The 23,168-nt window shown below is 34.4% G+C and overlaps 1 protein-coding gene across 1 annotated transcript in view; it reads left to right on the plus strand.

Moving 5' to 3' along the window:
* Positions 1-23,168, plus strand: part of cv-c (RhoGTPase activating protein) — a 277,986-nt gene that overhangs the window by 211,341 nt on the left and 43,477 nt on the right. The window contains exon 4 of the mRNA XM_011495782.1: positions 19,750-19,934. Coding sequence (XP_011494084.1) covers positions 19,750-19,934 — 185 coding nt within the window. The remainder of the gene's footprint in view (positions 1-19,749; positions 19,935-23,168) is intronic.

Raw genomic sequence — 23,168 nt, forward strand, 5'->3', positions numbered from 1 at the left:
ATTCGGGGAAGAGCGCGCGAAAATTCAATTCGTACCGTACGCTGGGAGCCGTCTCATTGGATCGGCTCCAAGAGACGTGGAAAACTCGACGAGTCAGCCGATGTACCGAGAACGTGCGCCTCGGCCAAAAAGGTCTTTGACATATCTCTTGTCGGTTGCCAAGAATTGACGGCGAAAAAACTCGGAAAGAAAAGATGAATAGAGAACGCGTCGAATGCTAGTGGCACTATTTTATCGAGAACTGTTTGTTGGCTGTCCCTTATTTAACGATTAGCAACGATATTTTAACTGAATTAATATTGATTGAACGATAGTGCTAGTGAAGACAACAGTGTGATTATGAGATAATATTATTATGAATTGAAAGAATATTTTATTAATTGGACGATCATTTAATGAAATTAAATAATGAAAAAGAGCCTAATGTGTGCAAAAAAACAAAAACAAAAAAAAAGAGAGTGACGGGGAGAGCGGTGAATTATGATGTGTAAAATTCGGTTACTCAATGGATTGAATAAATGTGTGACTGAAATTATTATTTCGTTATTAATGTATTAAAATTTTATTCTTTTACGCTGTATATAAGCTAATACGATAATGATCATGAGAAATGAATAAAAACAGGAATAAAAATAGATATAAAATAAGAATAAATTTTTAAGCAATAAAATAATAATATCGTGTTATGCGTTTTATGATTATTGCTATTAATTTGAAGAAAGTGAAATTTAACTTTCGAAGGAACACATGCGAGAGTAAAAATAATAATACATATAAAAATAACACAATATGAATCATTTACAAATATTAGAAATATAAATGGCTTTGTTGGTCTTTACCCGTTACACAGCTTTTGTAATTGATATCCATTGTTTTTAAAAACTTCATTTTCGAAATATCTTTATCAATAAGATTCCCTAAGCTTTAGCTGACAAACGAGTCTACAAAAAGGCCAATTGAAAGAATAACAATGGAATTTAAGATATTATTCTATATCGAACAATAGTTTGTGTGTAAAATTGAATAATATGTGTATGTGTAAAAATAAAGAAAGAATGGAGAATAAAAATGGAATTGAAGAGAGGCATAGAACTCTGTAGCGCAGAGGCGCAAATCGCGGCCTAGAGAAGTGGCTGGAAGAGTCAATAATTCCATAGCCACCAGAGAAAATAGAGAGAGGGACAGCGCCTGAACAGAATAAGTAAACACGAGAGAAAAAAGGGGTAAGAAACTGTAGGACTAACGTTGCAACGAACACCTGGATAAACTGTAGTTGAGTTAGTAACAAAGCGAGCGCGACATGCGAATAGATTTTCACGTCGTTCAACCTTATGATCAAAACAAGCGTTTGGCTAAATTTGTGAATAACAGTGTAAAGGAGCGCAGAGAATTCAAAGGACCAATAACCATTCTATCCCGATGAAAATACAACTTTGAATCGCGAGAGTACTCTGCTCGTTGTGAATTGTGGTATTTTTGTTTCGTGATTCCCAAGAAGCTTGACGCGATATTTCCTTTCTGTTCGTCTATATGCTAACGCGCAAGCCTCCTTTTTTCTGCTTCAAGACCCACTTAGCGATTTATCGATATAAATAAAGTTGCTTGTTTCGAGAATTTTTCTCACTTTTTGTTTTTCTCTATAGATTAACACAGTTTCCGGCATTCTGGTTAATAACCAAATTGTGCAAACTGTATCACAAACTCGAATTGATAAAATAGTAAAATAAAGCGGTAGTGTATAATTATGAGATTTATTAGACTTTATTACTAACCGTTGAGTTCCTAGTTTCGTGTGTCATAATTTTAAGTGGCTTACACTTTTTTAAGTTGAAATCCGGTCGATACGGCGACTGTAAAAAATTACAGTTTCATTGCCGACACTTTAGCTTTTATTTTGAATAATACGGAATTTCGATTATGTCAGTGTAATTGTATAGATTATTAAAATTCACAATTCAATTATTGTACGTCAGCTGCATTATAATTATGAAAATAGCATTGTAAAAATTAAAAAGAAATTTTATTATTACGTATAACTGGCTATATATATATATATATATATATATATATATATATATATATAATCACTCGTTTTTAAACGTGTATCTATAAATTTTGTAGTGCAATAGTTGAAATTAGTTTTTTTACGACCTAGTAGAGCTTAATGATTTATACGTAAGAAAAGGAAATGAATTCTGTTAAGGATAAAAAGTTAAATAAAACTTCATTAAGTATATGTGTTAAAGCTTTACGTAAATGAAATTGATGGGAATATCTTTAAAACTCAATCACGTATTACTTGATACAATAAGAAATTTATCATAAAATAAATATAATTTATATAATTCAATCAAATTATCATGTAATTTCTGTTGAAAGCTGGTTCTCCTACAGATTTTGCCACTCTACTCTGCGATACTTACATATGCCCACTATTTACATAAAATTTCACCCTAATTTGTTTATTTTATAATACGGAACAACCCTCTAGTATTTATTGTCATAAGCATGAATATTCACGCACTCGTGAAAGAAACGTCTCATAAATATTATCTATTTTTCTTTCTTTCAACAAAGTTACAACAAAAACATCATCTATAGCGTATATATATATATATATATATATATATATATATATATATATATATAAAATAAGCGCGTGTGTATGTGTTTGTTTATTCTGTCAGTGGAATAGATAGATAATAGGTTTATTGTTATAATTTACCTCGGAAAGCGAACGATAACATGAACATCTCACCTGATACATCTAAAACACTTTATCCTCCTTATCAACGGCTGCATCCAGAAAGGGGCTCGCGTCGAAAATGCAAAAAATATGCCAAGGTAAATCACTCGTTGATAGAGACATTCCGAGAAGTCTTCATGTGCATGCATCCTTACATCGTCCATGTCTCATTCGACCGAATGAATATATTCCAGTAGTCAGATTGGCAAACCCACTCCTTCTTCTTGCCCTTTTATTTTTCATTCTTTTAACTCGTGGCTTTAAGCGAAAGTAGATGCATAGTACCATAATGTACATCACTTAGGGAACGTAAACTCTTTAATCGACGTCTCGCGTGCAACGTAGTACTTTTTTGCCTTTTACATGAGTATGTATAAGACGTGGGCTAGCTGCATAAGAAAATAACTATATTTTTTCTTTCGGCGGACTAAATTTTTCAGCGAATTTAATACTATCCTCGCCATAATGTAATTCTCTAAAACATTTTCATCACCTTTGTTTTTTATGAGACGGGCCGTACGAAAAAGTTCAGATACATTTAACTTTTAGTAAAGTTTCATAATTGATAGCATAGGATGTTTAAAGCGACCGCTTCAATATCCTCCCATTAAATTTCAAATTAAATAATAGCAAACATTCACAATAGACAAACGTTAGATAATTTGCAGCGTGTAGGGGATGAGATGACGAGCCTCTATTGAAAGCGAAAGTATAAGCTCAAATTTTCTAGCGGTAGTTGCCTACATTAAATAATCAAAGAAAATTGAGCGAAATTTCCGGATGACCCGAGAAGCACGACACTTACGCTGTTAACATAACTGTGAAACCCCAGGGGAACGTAATATGAATATTAAAGTTATTCCTTGCTTGTAGACCCATTGACCATCAAACAAATTTAATATCGATTACGCTGCATGACTAGTAGATATCGGACGATTAGAACATTGTATTATCTGTTGCAAGGGCACCACCCTTATCATTAACCGTCTCGATATCTCATTCTCAGCTCGAAAAATATCTCCATTACGAAAGACCGAAAGATACGGATTAATGTGGCCTTTTAATCAATATCAAGTACGGCGTGCACAATTTGTTCTTACCAATCGTATTATTAATAATCTATAATAATAATAATAATATTATTATTACTATCCTATTTATACAATAATGAAGATTTTTACATAACGAGGAATTTTAACGTACGTAAAGTTATGATTTCTTTTAAGCTAATCCACGCGTTATATACTTTTCTTACAAGTTATTACGAAAATGTTGGAATCAGTTTATGCAAAGCCATTAAGTAATATTTTTCGTTTTCCAAATTTTATATTCTTCGGAATTATGTTCAACGAATGCATAAGGTACTTCGCTTTAAATATATTTTAATCACTTATATAAATAAAAGCGGATAAATCCAAGCAATAATTATAATGCATACATTCTGTTTACGTAGCTTCTTTATATAATTAAGTTTATATTGCAAATCGGACTTTACATCGATGGGAGAAAGAAATGCAAAAGCTTTTTACTTCCTTTACTAGTTATTGCAAATAACTGTCTACTATATTTGTTGTCTACTGTCGTACGAGACAGTTCCAGGAGTCAGCCAGCTTTAACGCATAAAATGAATTACGCTTATTTATTGCTCTAAGCTTGTAGTTTTTGGCCTTATCTTCAATAAATTCTTACATGAAAACATATCATATAAAAGGGTTTTTATATAAATTATTTGAACGTGAAGTTGCAACAATTTTGTTAATAGAATATTGTTTCAAAATTTATTTACCCATTACGGCGATATGTTTATTACAATACTTTCGATCTACATTTTGACTACCGACTTTTTCCATTATTTATTGTCATTTATCGTCACTAAATAGCCAATTTATCCCCGTACGCGCATGAAATCACCTTTATGATTGTGGTAAAACGCTTTAATGATTATTATAAGCAATAAAAGTAAAGAATATCTAGTAATAAACATATAATGAAAATCGTATAGCCTTCCATTAGCATCACCTGAAAAGAAAAGACTTTTTCACGACAATAGTAAATCCGAGTAATTAGTAACATATTAATCGAATACTATCAATTAACTGCTCGGATTTTCCACGATCGTTTACCGTAAATTTTATAAATCACGCACGCAAACTAATAGCTGTACATTTCAAAGTTTGCTTATAGACATCCTAAGCCTATAACGTATTTGTATGAAATCACACAAGTGACAATTTATCAATGCACAGTAGCGATAACATTGGTTTCCTACTATTCATTATAATTCAGTTGCATTATCTAAACACGCGAAATTCCATCTTAAAGTAGATGAAAATGATTTTCAAGCCCATTCTATGGTCTGACAACCCTTTTTCGCGTCGCTCAATGTCCACGATCAATCATCATCTGAAACGAGCGAATCTAAATCGACGCTGAGAAAGTAGCGAAACACAAGTCCCCGGACTCAAAAAGATGGCTAGCGTCTGAATAGGAAACGCCGGCTTTATTCATTAAGCACTTTATAAGCGTTGCGTACAAGCTTGTATAAGAATTTCTTCGTTGGCTACTTCGACACTCGAAAAAGAGCAGAATGGTGAGGCGTATCGCGTCGAGGGCGGCTGGAGTGTGGTGCGGGTCGGGGGGGGGGGGTCGACGAGCTCCGTGCAGTCTGCCTCGCTCGGATCGGCCGCCCGTATTCTATGCACCGACGACGCATCTCATTCTATCTCTCTCTCTCTCGCGCGCATACACACACTCTTCAACTTCTTATACCTCGGTAGCGTCCACCTCTCTCACCCCCTCTCTCCTTTACTTTTTACACAACCTATTCTCTTGCACGGCTTCGCTCTTCCTTTCTTATTCATAATAGGCAAATTATTTGCAGCTATTCACAATGATTCTTCATACGTTGTTGGAAAATTTTATTTATTATCGCTTAATTTTCTAGTGTATTTCGTATAAATACACTTGCCGTCAATACAATCATTCGTATCTAATTAATTTTGTAATTTTGTTATACTTAAGATGACAGTCGTCGAATCTAGAATAAATAAAGTAAAAGATTAATATATGTAACTCAATCAGATCATGTTGGATATTCAAAATTCGTTGGGAATTTAATAAAATGCCAATAATGTAGCACTAGTTGTTATGTAGGAAAAGGAAAATTATTTATAGACTTCATTGTAGAGCAATATATGTCTCTTGAGTAAAAATGATATTGCTCGCAATATAATATACTTTGTGCAACATGTATAATTTATGAACAAGGCATGTTCTTAGTTTCGTATGAGTGTCTTTGCGCATGTTGGCATGTATATTTTTGCACGTGAAAACAGTCATAATAAAGTAGAAATATCGATTTAATTACGTTAATTGAACTAAAGGCAAATGTAAAAAAAAAGTTCTTTTATTTATCTTACTGTCTAATTGATTTTTCGTTTTACTTCATTCTACTTGCTAATGGTTATAAAAAATTATTGTTGATACGTAAACCATTTTCACTGTATAATAACATAGTTGCACATTTTCCTGCAGGAAATGTGGCAAACAACAATTACAATAAACATGCAAATTGTTATGAAAGGTGAAGTGGGATTGGCACAATAGAAGTCCAAATATAGAATGAGACAATACAATAAAAATAGTCCATTATGTAAAAACGAGTGCTGTAAAATTGTATTTTAATGAAATAATTCTACTAAATTCTGCCGGATTTATTCTGTATTTTTGATAATAATCATAGTAATACTATAAACCATAAATACACGATTATTTATTGCTAACGATGGTATATTTATATTAATAATGAATTTTAATATATTTGTGGATTAATTGAATGAAATTTGAGTGTAGATACCTGTTGCTGTATTCTTGACTAACACTATCGAATTGACTAATTGCATGTAAGACCCTTAATTCGGAATTGTAAAAACTTTGTAAACAGAATGAATAGGTAACATATTATAGATATGCATAAGTGTCCACGTTAAGGTAACTTTATATATAATAGTCTAATATTATTAATTAAGATTGTACCAATTGTTTATTGGCACAATTTTTAGGAACTGTAGATATCGAATACTATTATTACAGATCATAATAATGTAAGAAAAAACGTTTGTTAATTAAACTACATATTCTAATTGTTTCTTCGTCATCTAATTTAATATTTAATTGGTTAAATATTATTTTCTAATTTTTTATTGGTGCATTTGTGCCTCATTTTGTCGAATTATTTAAGGTCACGAGCCTCTAGATGTAAAAAGATATATCTATTATTGCAAAAATGTTCTACTTTAAAAAGTGAAATTATATGAAAGTCGATTAAAGCTGGCTTTTCACTCGGCAGAAAAACCAGAAAAAAAGTTTCTTGGTAGCGTTGTTTCATTCTCAAGGTGTAATAAGCGGTCTTGGATTGAAACTTCAATGAATTCGTCATACCTGTAAACACATAAAACATGTTTCAAGCGCGAACTTTTTCTCGACAATGTAGCAAATAACTGGCAGGCAAAAAAACAGACAGAGAGCTAGGCGGGGAGGGGGGCGTAAGAGAGGGAGAATATGTACAGTAAAAAATTGTGTTTACCAATTTCGTTAATTCCCGACATCATAGCGACTACTATAAGTCATCATGAATAATAAATCGAGTTCGCTATTTATATTTTTGAGAACGCGTTTGGGACGTAGCAAACCAATCGAAAAACTGCTCTCGTAGCGATCAGCTGGCACGAGCCTACCTGCGTCCCAACGGCGATAACGACAGCCGATTCGCTAAATGAAGAAGAGAAGCGCGAGAGAGGCCCGAAAGCGAGCAGTCAGCTTGGAAAGAGACGGAAAAGCAGAAAGCGAGAGGGTTAAACACGTACGTAGAGGAGAGCCTTCCCGGCCTCCGCCCGTTCCTTTCCACCGGTTTTTCAGGCCCCCTCTCCCTATTGCTATCGCCGTGTATTCGTGCGCGCGTACATACAACGACAGCGAGAGAGAGAGAGAGAGAGAGAGTGAGAGAGAGAAAGCGAGTGAGTGCGCCGGGGCGGGGAACGGGCGGATCAGGCCGTAGCGTTAGGAAGGGATAGGAAGGTAGTGGCAGAGGGAGAGAGAGAGAGAGAGAGAGAGATAGGCGGCCTCCGGCCAAGATCGACGCCCCCACCGCCAGGCTGCGGTCGACCTCTCTTCTCGGCGAGTGGCGGCGGTGACGACGACGACGACGACGACGACGACGACGACGACGACGAACGACGACTACAACGGCGGCGGCGGCGACGACGACCGCTAGTCGCAAGCCGACCAGCGGACCCTCGACAGTTCTCCGGCGGACGCGCCGAGCGCCGGTTGTAAGCTCGCAGGAGGATTTCGTAGCGCCCGTCCGTTTTCCGTCCGACGAGTGCGCGTGTTGTGTGTGCGAGGATGCGGAGCCGGCGGCGGCAACCTGTGGAGGAGGAGGAAGCGCACGCGGCGCGATTAGCCAAGCACGAAAGGCGCTGATAAAGACAGAGGACGGTGATGCCGAGGAACCGCGTCAGCGGAACGACCCGAGCCGAATGTGCCGACGGTGCTGGATAATTATGAAGGGTAAGAGGCTACCGCGACTGGCATGAAAACGGCACCGATGCCACGGCGCATTGGTGCGCGACTTCTTAGAGGAGCGCCGGCGAGCACTATCGCGTTAGGGCAGAGGTTCTTGTCTCCTCGTATGCTCGGATCATCGATGGCAGTGCCAGACGCGACGGCAGAGGTCCTCTGGAATGCTAAAATTTAGGAGCGAAGTTCACGATGCGAGCTGTTTAATACTGGTAGAACAAGGATGAGGACAAGGATGAGGATGATAATGTTGACGGCGACGACGATGATGATTATGATAATGATGATGATGAGGAGGAGAAGGAGGAGTAGGATACGAAGGAGGAGAAAAGTGTGGAAAGAGGGTCCATTTTTTTTTAAATAGGGTGGATTTATAATGCTTGTTGTCGTTAGTTGATTTTAGGGTTTCGCAAATATGTGTTTCTTTTAATGTTTTATGGACTGGAATTGGGTGGAAAATGATTTACTCTACAACTATACGAAGTGCGTCGGTTAGTGCGAGAAAAATACTTACGATAGGCTCTTGCGATTAAAATATAATAATGCGCGACGATGAGTCATATTTGAATTATAACAAAAACCATATAATCTGGAAAAATAGTTACTTTCAAAAAGAAATTCTATTGTTAGCTCCGGATGCTTTGCAAGCTTAGGAAATGAAAAACGAACTCCTTAACAATGATTAGCAGAATTGTTGTTGCTGCTTATTTAAAACATCTTTCAATCGCATATCATTATCGCGAAAGTCAACAAAAATTCTGCTGAAATTGATGTTATTATTTATAAAACGACGGATTTTTTGAACCCGAGACCTCGTGTCAATGTGAGTACGTTGCAAGATTTTAACTTTATATATTTTAATGCAGCTCCTTAAATGATTTTAACAGGTTTGAAGAATAATTTTAATTAAAAGATTAACTAACGGGCATTATTCAAAGTATTCTTTTATATCCTATGGCTATTTACATTTGCATACAAATATTTTTGGAAGCGGCGTTGCAATCGATTCGTATAGTATTAATTATGTCCTGTAATCTATTACTGAACACATTCGAAAAAACGCAATCGACATGATGGAATTAATCGCCAACAAATTCATTCTAATCTATGGTGGGCACTTGTATGAAAGTACACGTAAAAATATTACGAGGGTTTTAATAACGCGTTTGATAATTTGCTTAATTAAATCACAAATAATATTTGCCCATAGTATTTAAATGCTCTCAGCGAAACAATTTTATGAACTAATATTTCCACAGTAATTTACTTGCACTTTCGATATTTATCTATTTATCTATAATGTAACATTTTAATTTTCAAATATTACACAAACCCATAAAAATATTTATATATTTTGAATTAAAACGAATTTTCTTTCCAATTACATGAAGGAAAGATACACAGATTCGGGATAAAAAGTTACTTTAATACATAAATTTGTTATTCAAAAGAAGAAAAAAATTAAATTAAATTAAAAATAAAAGTATTTTACATTGATTCTGCTTGGGCTACAATTTTCTATTTGTATTATATTCAATAGAGCATACACTACATTATCCATGTATATTATTATAGAGTTACGCTTCTTTTTATTTAATCTGCTCTATTTTATAGTAACGACGAATGTAGCATTAATTCATAAGCAATTGTATTTTATAAAAATTTACGTGCATAACTCTCATTAAATATCTATGAAATTCTTTTGCCTACGTTTCAAATCGAAATAAAAAACATTCTTCCTGAGCATCGTTTTCATTATGTCATTTATTATAGTTAGATTATAACTTTATTTGCTTTATTGAAATTTATAAGAAATAATACATTAAGATAGCACGTAAAACGGTTTGCTAAACAATTAGTATAAGAATCGCGGATTTCTATATAATTCGCCAATTTACAGTTGCGTAAATAGTATAACAAAATTTTTTATCTGCGAGATTCGAGTGAACCAAACACCATCTGTATTAAATTTTAATTATACCAAATTTATAATACATCGTATGACAGAGTCAAATATCCACATGTGTATGTACGTATCATAAGGTAGTTACTTTGAATTAGAAATATCAATTTGCGCTAAACCCTCGCTAAGATCACGCTGTGATTGATGTTTTATGTCTCCTTAAGTCGATCCAACTGCCCGTGGGTGCTTCGCACTAAAACATCATATATATAAATGAAAAATTTATACTTGCGCATGTGCGAGATAACTGGCGAGTGCTCGCAATATTTATTTAATACGTGAAAATTTTGTACATACAGGAAACGTTAGTATCTAATGGAATTTGTAATTCGATGCTTACAAATGCCCTACAACGCATCACCACCACGGCTCAAATTTGACCCCGAGCTCACCCCGATATCATAGACGTTTCAAAAAATTTCGACCCCACGCCAGCGACTCCAAACACCGAAACGCTTTCTGCACATGCCCCCAATAAATGCTTTGCCACCCTAATCCAAGTCGCAATCGGCTCGGATCGGCCATAATGCCACCTCTGCGGAACAGAGTTAAAAAGCTTCGATCGGCGTGTAGGAGGCCGTGTCGTAAGCTCACGAGGCACCACCTTCTTCTTGTCGACAAGATCGCATCGTATTTCCTGTACGGCAAGCCGATTTCCGCACGTTTCACTGGCGGGGCTCGTCGCCCGCTCGAAAACGAGGGCCTTCCTCCATTTCCTCGTGCCGATCTCCCGCGATCTTATCGCGACCCGCATGCACTAAGCGATACGATACAATATGTACGTATGTAACTCTCGGCACTCTTTTTCTTCCCCCTTCCGATAAAGCTGATCGTGCGAGCGCTGCATGGGGGTGTCGGGGCGGGAGAAGGACCACGAGGTGGAAAGGAAGGGGAGAAGGAGGAACAGTGGAAACAGCAAAAGTGGCAACAGCAGCGGCAGCGGCAGCATTAGCATTAGAATTAGAATCGGCATTGGCATTAGCCGGAATTTTTTTATTTTTTCCTGTAGATCTATCGTACGTGTATTTTAATTGCGTAGTAAAATTATGACAACAAGTTACTTTTCTTACTTTTCTCGTAATACTAATGGGAAGCGCATCGGAGACGGCTTTCTATCAAATTACCGAAATCACCAAATCCATGTTAAATAGCTAAAGTTAACGACCTACACGTAACGTCGTACAATGCGCAAAAAGTAGGAGAAGATACAATATTATGACGATGACAGCTAAAGGCAGTTTTTAATTTTATTTTTTCCTTATTTTTTTTTTTTTTTTTTTTTTTTTCCAACCCATGCCAGTCTTATGTAGACTCGCTGTGGACGCTGCCGTTTGGAAATGAAATCATCGTGTGCTCTCGCACTTGAGACGTTGGGCTGTGTCATGTCCAAGAACGCACTTACGTAGGTGCTATTATTGCGTGTTCGCGTGTACAATGTAAACGCTCCTTAGACTGGATGCTCAATGGGAAAAAAAGAATAATAAATACCTGGCGTGACAAATTTGATTCACGGATGAGTAGTGGAGTCTCATTAGTATTAGCGGTTAACATTGTCGGTTTCGCCAAACGGTATCCGCAATTAATTTTAGAGCATGCCAACTTTATCGCCTTTTGCTTATTATTTATCAATTTTACTGGCTGCTTTTTCATTTCTGTTCTTTTTTTTTTTGTTTTTTTTTTTTTGTTTTGTCTTTTTGTCTTTGATCTTGAAGATTGGCGTTGAAATTCCTTGCAGTAAGAAGGAACCTCGCCATATTCGAGAACGCGTGAACTGTCTGTTTATTTAATGTAATTTCCAATTTTTCTCTTTTGTTTATTTATTTTTTTTTACGTACGAAGGTAGCTCTCGTTAGTCGCTAGATTAAGAAGGTAAAGAAAAAAAAGTAATTCCGCTGAACGTTGTGACTATAATTGTTTTACAAATTGATCGCGTGTACTTTTTTAAAAATAGCGATTGTATTATTGGTAATTATGAGTAATTCGCATTATTAGAGGTCTTATTTAACTTATTTAAATCGCATAGCATAGTTAGTATTCATTTTGTTTCTTAAACAAATTACGACGATCAATTGTATTTGTCATGTAGACGTGCATTACTCAGTTATTGTCATTCATCCCAACAGCGCATTCTATTATAAAATTCATTCGATTATTATACAAGAATAAGTCGAAGTAAATTCAATAAGCATTAAAACTCATCGTAGATTGTCAATTAAATATTGAATCGTACACGCAACATTATTATAACGTATTTAATTAGAAGTATTTTTGTTTGGCCACCGCTCTTGGTCCAATTATATCCGTAATCTATCGATCGGTAACATTTATTATGATTTCAATAATAATGATCGGGGATAGTTATTATGCTGTCAAAGCTCTTAGACTCCATCATAATCATCTAATTCGAAGAAACCGGCTAAATTAATCATTGCCGGCCGTGTCACTTTCATTCACTCACGCGAGATAATGCACGCGTGCGCTCGTTTCTTCTTATTTTTCTTCTCCCATCTTTTTTCGCCTTTGTCTGCTTTTATTTTGCATTGTTTTTTCTTCTATGATGCATCGCCCGCGCGTTCTCTTTAAAATTTCATGAATTTTGTTTGGGTCTCATTAAGGAGGGCCATTAGCCCACGCGCGATTGCGTAAAATTGCCGTCGCTAACGGGAGAAGAGACATTTAATTTGGCCGATGCCGCGTGGAAATCGGAGACTTCTTCGAAACGGGAAATAATAGATGGACGGACGCCTCCTATGCGAGACATTCAATGCCAATTTAGCTCGCGAGTTCTATTTGCTTCTCCTTCTCCTCTCCCGTGCGTTAGATCACGGCCACGAGTATAAGCGCGAACCTTTTTACGTGCTTATGTAATCTTACATAATGCTTTTGTTTGTTGGGCGATGAAGAGATGCGAGGCCCGTCGAGTGCTCCGATTATTAATTATCGTGCCGCGACGCGTTGCTGTTTTCCGGTTTGTATTTTGATACACGAACGCCTTGAACGGGCGCTTGAGTAATGGAGAAATTAACATACTTAACGTGATTTTGCAAAAGTTATATACGTGCGCCTCGCCGTTAATTTCGTGCATACACACGTATACGTATGCGTATGCGTCTCTGTGTGTGTGTGCGCGCGCGCTCGTGGGCGGGTGGGTGGGTGGGTGGGTGCGTTTACGATTGCGCGCAAATTGGCTGAGTAAACAATTTTCGTTATTTTGTAGACTGAAAAAATAGTTTACGTTTTTCATTAGGTATATTAGGTATATGAAAAATTGATCGAAATTCCTTTCTTTTCTTCCTCATACTTAAGACAATGTTCGAACAAATATCGTTTTCATTTGAGAGAAATTTATATACTCGACTTTGGAATTAAAATGCACAGCCTTATTAGGGACAAATGCTTAAATTGATATAGAATTGAGCTATTTTCAATATTTATTAACCATCGTACTTACTTATTTTCACACTGTTTACTCCAATAAAAATAAAAAAACAGAAAAAACAAAAAAAAAAACAAAAAAAAACAAAAAAAAACAAAAACAAAAAAAAGGTAATTTAATAAAACAAAGAAACTTTACAAAAGCGAGAGGGCGGTAACATTAAATATTAACAAGATGTTAATTATCCTCTAAATTAATAAATAAAATTAAGTTAATAAATGCAGTGTAAATTTTACTTACCTGCGTTTAAGCCATTGAACGGATCAATAAACTACATCGATTATTATATTCCTCTTTGCATTCAACTGACTTAATTAACTTACAGTCATACAATTCATAAATGTCTGAAGGAAATTTGCAGATAAGAGTTTTACGACTTTTCCTCCATTTACATCAATGATGACGTTCGAAAATAGAAGTTATAAATTTTGCAAGCGCTTAAGCACATCCTATAAAGATACAGAAATCCTCTAGTGACTGCACTAATTATAATTAATTTACATAATAATTCACATTAGAGCGAAAATAATCCAATATATCCCACGAGTGTTTCTCCAAACAATACTCGGTTATTAATAAAGATAATAATCGAGCCAAATCAAAGCGACGAGAATGACATTGTGCAATCGCACGCACGATAAAGAAATCGTTGAACCGTTTCCTTGCTTATCGTTGCGATGAGGTAGATTGGAGCGCTGCGCGCGTTTGTCACAAATGAAGGAGGCGCCAGTTGCACTATCGCATCATTCGCGCTATCACGTACTGCGAGTGCAATTGTTAGATGTGTCGATTGGGTTTGTGGCTCGCACGATCGAGGCGATCGATCGGTGCTGGTGAGCTCGCGAATGTCGCGTCGATTTGAAAAACAAATCGTCCGTCGATGTTGATGTTTTGCCAAGCTGAGCAACCGTTTTGAAAGACATTATCAAGTCATAAGAAATTAAATTTTACGTTCGGTAAAATATTTTTTAAAGCGATACTTTCAACCGTCATATTAGACATTTTATTCAATTTTCCATCTTCATTCAATAATATAATTGCCTTATTATTATATAAATGAATATGAAAAATAGAGTTTGTAGAAAGTTTGAAATGCGAATTAACAGTTAGTGCCGCTCGGTGATATTCCAGTACTGATGTAACAATTATTCTAACAATAAAATTCCTCGATTAATAAAATGTTGAGCAGCGGAATATTTGTAAAAAAAATATCACAGTTACATTGTTTTCTTATTTCGAATTATAATGAGTAATATTACAGTTTATTTTACACATCCATTTACTTCACGTATTAGAGCACTGAAACTGTACAAAAAACATATGTATATATATATATATATAAGGCAGTGATGTTGCGATCTGAAATTGATTTGTTAAATTTAAGTGAATATTTTAAACGCTCATTTATTGAAATCATGCTCTAAAAATGAATTTTGCCTTGCTAAGCAATTAACTCGGAAAGAAAAACAAATTAAACGTAGCCTTATTGTATGTTAAAGTATATAATGTAAAAAAAATTAATTTAAGCAATTCATTTTGTAAGAAATAAATCTTAAGTATTATAATTTATGATATACTAAAGTGGGTATGAGACTTATATAAACACTTATCAAAAATTTAGCTCAAATAAAAACAATAAATCTTTCATAAAGAAATACACCCGCTGTAACACTTTTCTAAACGAATAGTAACGTAGATTATACACACTCTTTATAAAAAACATGAACGGTTACGTGTCCTAAAAAGCTCAAAGATCAAATCGCTTGCCTCTCTTGCTTACTATTTTCCCTTGCTCTCTCCCTTTCTTTCACTCACTGTTTCAGAAAGATCAATTACTATTTCCCCTCGTCGTTTACATATACTCTCGAGTACCGTATAGTAAGCTATATTTTTCTAGCGAATCAATCGCACATGAACTGATCTACATTTAGATTTAGAGGTACGGTTAAAATGTTTCTTTTTTTTAATTGTTTACATATTTAATATAAAATATTTTTGTATCGATAATCATATGTTCATATAAAGAAGAACAAGTTACGTGCATAGATAAACGAATTTTCAGTATATTTAGCCATTAATCGGCAAAGATGATATTGTGCTGGGAACGACGTTGCATTTAATATATAAATTTCACTTGTGTAATAAATGGACTGTTACAATGGAAAATGTTAGAGAAAGAGTAAGAGAGCAAAAAAGAGAGAGGGGAACAGAGAGAAGCTAAATGAAACTATATAGTAAACCTATGAATAGTAGTGTAATTGACCCAGTTCAGACCCCGCAGCTATGTATGTATACATATGCATAGATATCAATATGTTCATCGAATATGCCCCGTATGTGCGAGTGTGTACTCGGTCACATATATATGCATATGCGTACGTATGCCTATACGAATGTGCATGAGTAAGTTTACGCATGTATATAGATTTATATCGATTATATTGCGTGCATAGGCAAACTTTACTCGAATCTGTCTTGCTCTTAACGTGTCACATAGGTTGGTTGTACAGATGTAAGTGTATGTACGTCGGATAAATACAGATATTTACGTAAGGACTAGGATATACTGTTATTATCAAATGTACTGGTTTTAAGATTACTAAAAATATTTTCAATTTTTCATGTGTGCTTTTTTATTCTTTTCTTTTTTTCTTTATATTAATAAAGTGATTTAAAGTTTTTAAAAAATTTAACTATAAGACTGATCTCTAAAATTTAATAAATTTTTTTAAACAATTTCTCTGATAAAGTGCATTAAAAATATCACAATGTAAATAGATTATTATTTTATATTTAATTTTAACTGAAAAATAAGTTTCTTTGATGATGTTAAGAAGCTGTAACGTAACCAACCAGCCACGGTATATAAATTATACGAAAAGAAGCTACCAGCAGTTTCAGATTCGATTATTTTTCCTTTAATGTCATCCCGAAAATTCACCAACTTGCTTATATAATTTTACAGTCTTGTGGACCACGGAACGTGAATTGTTAGAGTTGCATATATCCAAGGCGTTGATGGATGTCTTACATATACCGACACAGAGAACGCGCGAGCGCGCGCAACAAATGTAGTCGTGCACGAAGTAAGCAATGGTCTGTGAACGCGATATTTACGGTTGAGCGATCTGTCGATCGATGAATAGATCGCTTATTGGTATGCAGGAGTTTTGAACCTCGAGCGAGCAGTTAATGGTACTTTGCCCCCGATCGAGGAAAGATCAAAATGATTTATATACAATGTGATATATATGTCCTTTCCTTATGTACATAACAATTTACTGCTACTAATATTTGAACGGAGTTGATGAAAAATACGGTAAAATTAATTTGATGATATTTATCTGTGAAAAGTATCAAGCTACCTTTTATATCTGCTAAACTCACTTGCTAACGTTTACTTCGATTAGCTGCGATTTACGTATGTTTTCCAATTTCTTATATTCAATTGACCTCAGTTTTCTTAGATAGAAGCCAATTTATAACTTTTATCTCAAAGAAATATAATTTTAAATGAAATTACATATGTAGTTAGATATTTACTATTGATTATTCAACTTACATTAGGACATCGGATTTCATTATTGTGTATGCCTTATTGATACCCTATTAATTTTGAAGATATATTTTCTCAAATTTATATTCAAGGATATTAAAACTCTAAATTGAATCTAAATTTATATAAAAAAAAAATATTTATAAATAATTTATACAAAAATATTGGAGCTTTCAAATTTAATTTTCAAATTGTAATACATTTTAATATCGATTCTTGTCTACCAATCGATTCAATTGTATTGCTCTACACTATTCCTCTGGAAAGGAGTAGTACGATAGAAAATAATATCACTAACATATTTAATTCTCGCTTAGGATAACCGCATACTAAGTATATGAAAAATGATGGTATATTTATAAATAATTTACATATATTTAACTGTTTTAAACAACTTTGAAGCGCTTGTACTTTAAGTCTTAATCGACTTTAAGAAACTCTAGTTTGATAGCATCTTTCATTTGATATAGCCACCTTAATACATTTTCCAAATTCCTAATGAGTATTCTTGGTATTTAATTGAGTCCACTAGTATAACATAAGTAAATAATTATGAAATGCTGTTAATGTACATATTAATGCTGAAGTTTCAAAAATAATATATATATATATATATATATATATATATATAGAAAAGTAAACTCTCTTCTTCCTTTATCTCTTACTCTCTATGTCACACACGCGCATGCACGCACACACAGATAAAATAAACTCTATTTCTCATTATAATAATGAAAAATGTTTGAAACATGGAAGTCAATTTCGATTTTTTAATAAATATTTATTGATTAAGTCATAGCTGCATTGACTTAACGTAAAGTCAATGCTCTTGTTATGTCTACGGTTTTACACTGTTAATTGAGAAAATAGCATCAGTAATGGCGGATATCTGTCTGCCGAAGCGCTATTCAACACATACGTGATTTTGTAGGTTAATAGTATTCATCAGCATTCATCAGCTTAAATAAGTGGAAAAGATTTCAGGTTTATGTATTTCATCAGAAAAAAATTTAATACAATTTATCTACAGAATATCATTTGACATTTATGTCATTTATCATACAGATTTAGAAGTAATAAAATTATCCCATATAATTTTACTAATGATGGAAAAACATATCGTGCGAATATGTTGATTCGGTATAATAATAATTGTAGTATTGTTCATTGTAGTAGCCTAATCTTTATTTAAATGGTGTTCTTTTTTGTAATTTTTAATCCCAACATATATATTTTTACAAAAATAGTAAATTCGTATGTTCTTTATTAAATATCAAAATATATAAATTCAAATGTATATTATTATTTCTTATATCGTTATCATCAATTTATTCCAATAACACATAGATTAATAAACTGATAATCTCTTTAGAAGCCTGATGTAAAAAACTAAAAGTATTACAATCAGTTTGACCTATGTATTATCCGAAGTGAAAAAAAATATTCCCAGGTATAAGCGCGCACGGGATAACTTAAAAGATCTATCTTTGTATACGTAGTATTTAGAAATTTTTTTTATAATAATTTAATCGCTTATTATTTATAGACAAGCACAAAGTACGAAAAAAATTACTTGAATACACAAAGAAATTCTGAAAAGAAATGTAGAAAAAAATCTAGAAAAAAAGGTAATTCAGCAAAATTAACAATTATTCGATAAGGATAAGAATTGCCCGTTTCGTCTTAATAAGTTTTATTTTACTTTAATATCGAATTTTTTTATTGTTGTTATTTAATATATACTGTTCCCTTGCTTTGCGTTCCTTTAAAAAAAAAAAGCCTCTTAAATTAAGGAAACAATAACAATGGTAAAAGTAAAGACTACATTTCTTTACTTAATAAACTTAGAAAGCTCGCCAGGCAATTACGTCGATCGCTCGAGGCGCATCGAGCGACATAATTAATTTGTCAGGGGCACATAAAAGTACTAATTATCTGTAAAGGGCCACTGTTGTGCGAATCGCATCAGGACAATTAGACCTTTGTAAAAGCGTCTCTAATCGATGCGCCCGAACTGTATTGTAAGCGGAACATTAATTCCTTCGTTGCACCGCAGGAGTCAATGTGGCTGCTGTGAATTAATTCTCTCGTTGCGAGTCGTATGGCTTTATTAAAGAATTCATCGTGAAGATAAAAAAAAAACAAACAAAAAACATATCGCCTTTATGTTAAGCGAAGGTAATTACGTTTCCTCATTACATTAAACCCTAAAAAATATGTATTTCTTTTTTCAATATAAGAAATTAATGGATGTTAGATGAAGAGACGAGCAGATGTTAGAAAAAAAGTGCACGAAAATCTACAATTAATTATAACAAATGACTTTAATAATGTAAATTTAATAGAAAATTAGATGCGTTTATTATAAAATATGGAGAATAATGCGTATACCGTTAATTAATGTTCAAATGAATATTCGAACGTCTCACTAGACAATATGTTTAAGTGATATTAATTAATTTTTGTTACAGATTATCAGTTTCCTATTGATGTAACCGGCGTAGCCAAGGATCATCCGTTTCTCGAGGCCGATTCGCTACAAAGTCTCTTCCGTAGGCTTCATGCTCTTAATCGTTGTGCTAACATGAAATTGGATACTCATCATCATCATCATCATCATCATCATACTCACCACAATACAAGCCACGGCAAAAGCGTGAGTATTGTCTTAAATTTTTTTTCCAATTCTTTTATCTGCGATTGTCGTTTGTACCACCGTGAATTAAAGCCTCGTTTAATTAATTCATTCCTTACATGTTCAATAAATTATTTGTCAAAGTAGAATATCCTTACGTGTAGTATTATATGATTTTAGGCGTTTCGTAATATTGAAAAATAAATTTAAGCATTCGATATTTATAACTTCAGTTCAATTATACGTGAAAGAATATACAAGGATTTTGCTATTGTCGATTATTACATTCGCTATTATCTTATAATATCATAGACGTAAGATTAGAATGCGTTTGTTAATCGTGCGAAAATTTTTAAAACTAGTCAGTGGATATTTTGATAATATTGTAACCGAAGAAATAAATGTTGAAATCAGGAAATCATTTGTTGTCTAGCTTATCTGGTTTAGGCTACCGTAATATTGCCTTACATTAATGCGAATGAACCCAATGGCTTGATATCAATTTGGAATAAAACATGCAAATAAATGTATGTCCATTTTAATATTCAATACAAATGAATTCAATATAAATGAATGCACTTTAATTATATAATCAGTGCGATGGCTATCTGTTTATTTATGTACAAAGACAGACGATTTAGTTCCCCTACGCGCGTATTCTCAAATAGATTTGCAGATTTATTCATCGTCGAATGACCGTTACACCAATTTAGTTCAACATATTTTCATACTTTCCTTACGTATTATATGATTTTTCGCGACTTTCAAGCTTTATTTAGCAATTGTTTAATGCGCCTATGTCTTTGATTATGGCTTACGTTATTTTACCAAATATTTATGATACTAAACACCAGGGAAGGTATGGGAAACTCAATTTTACAACTCTTATAGTTCTTGATATATTATCAATTTCTTTCTGTATACTAATTTCGGTACTTTTTTATCGTATACGTGGCAAAATAATGTTTTCATTTAAATTAATGCATTGTAAGTGCGCTACAAACGTGTCGGAAATTGTTTAACAAGCAAACGTTGCTTATCTAACGTAATAAGTACTCGCGAGCATAATACGATGTATTTTAATGCAATAATAGCCTTTTAAATATTGTTTTTGATACATTCGATGTATGATTTATTTTAAGAGAACGTCAAGTATTATTTTGACTGCGCTAGCTACTTTTCAAGCAACCCCTATAATTTACGCTTTCTTTCCGAGAAGGAGAAAGAATCGTACATTTCAAAATTACACCCAGATGAAAATCATGTCGAGTGTGCCTTTAGCAGGGAAAACGGTAGTGAAAGGTCTATATACCCGCAATGTTTCTGAGAAAAAGATGCCCGTCGTACAGGAAGAGAGGCGAAGGCGACACGTGGCGCTACCTTTGACTTAATTGTCACCTCCATTGAAGTACTCAATGCCCCGTACACCGCTGTAGCACTTCTCGATGTCGAGCTGAATTTCCTTTCTTTTGAATATTTCGAGCTGTCTATTGCTTACTGGAAAAAGTAAACGCCTTTTGTAATAAGTAATTCCAAGGACGAGTTTTTCTTTTCTTCTGAGACTTTAAAAAGTTGTGATTGTAAAAATTCCGGTATTTAGGAAGTTGTAAATGTCGACGGAAATTTCTCTTTCACACAATAATCTTAGGTAATGTATAAATTGAATTGAAGAACAGGCCAGAGTTTTAGAAAATAGATACGAAAATGTCTCTCGTCTAAATTTTTGAAATCCATTGTGATTTTTAGTAACGAGCGATATTCCATCGATACTCTTGGAAAATTTCAGGTTATTAAAATGTTCCATGAATAATAATGATTGACTAATCGAAGAATTAAAAGTGCATTCATACTAAATACAGCTTTATGCTCTATGATAATTTTAGTTGAAAATAGAATGGAAAAAAAAATTTTCTGAATTATGAAACTAAAATTAACAAACGAGGATATTAGAAATTATTCATTATTATATCTACATACATCTGTTATGTAGTATAAATAAATAAATTCGCATCAAGTAAATATTAAGTCATTTGAACTTATGTAACTCGATTTTTTTGCATCGTACAATGGCATATCGATGTAAAATTTTAACTAATTACAATGTTTACATAATGCATGCATAGTAAATACATGTTACATCATCAGTCGTGCATAATACTTTTAATTTCCGTCTAATCGGGAAATTGGGAAAAATCAATGCACGAAATATTGCAATAAAGATTTATAATTTTATTCGCATTCATTAATCGTATCGTGAATTGTTTAAAGACAATCTATGATACAATGTATGACAATACACACACGCGCGCGCACGCACACGCACATATATATATATATATATATATATATATATATATGACAAATATTTTCGATTTAACGATGTTTTGAGTGCTAACTTTTCAATACTACAGCCAATTCTTAGTCAAATTACCAATTCTTCGTCAAAATTCTGCTGCTCTCTCTCTCTCTCTCTCTCTCTCTCTCTCTCTGTACAAAATAGCAGCAAATTATCAATTATTTCTTTCTACATCCCAAATGTGAAAATTAACTATTAATATTCCCGATGATAATATCCAACGTAGCGGCGAATAATTAAAAAAAGAAGCAAAAGATTTTTTACTCGCCATTGGACTTAACATCACAAGCAGCGATTACGCGTGCCACTTTGTAATTATCAATACGGTCCAATGCCAGGAGCATTACAAACGAGCGCCACAAAGTTAATCATAAATCATGCGCACGGCAAGTAAGAAGAGGTTGAAAAATGGATTAGGGACCGGGATCCGGATATCTAGCTAGGATCAACACGTCGCCGCGGCAACATTGTTTCGAGCGCGAGAAATGCATTACGCAGGACTTACGAAAGACTCCCTTTTTGTCAATTCATCTGACTAATGTAGCGTTGGATTCATCGTGCCTCCATATTCACAGGAGCGCCTAGTTGCGCTTTTATATGGTCATTGTCAGGCCGAGGCAGTGAAAGTTCCGCTTGAGCCTCGAGTCTCTCGAGGTTGGCATCGGTCGCGCGTGCCTCCCGCGATCGCCCGCGAGGAATAGCAATTACCCTTGCTCACGTGACCGGGCCTTCGAGCTTACTATCGACAGCGTACTCTGTGCTAAGGGCAAGGGGCAGGCAGCGGGAGGGAAGTAATTACAATGGAAAGCGCAGGTGTAGCCGTTGGCTTAGTAGAGTTACCGCGCCGTTGGCCTGAGACGGTGAGTTGTGCTGCGGGCTGGGGGGGGGGGGGGCGGGGA

This window comes from Ceratosolen solmsi, unplaced genomic scaffold (assembly GCF_000503995.2).
Source record: "Ceratosolen solmsi marchali unplaced genomic scaffold, CerSol_1.0 scaffold11, whole genome shotgun sequence".
Lineage (NCBI taxonomy): Eukaryota > Metazoa > Arthropoda > Insecta > Hymenoptera > Agaonidae > Ceratosolen > Ceratosolen solmsi.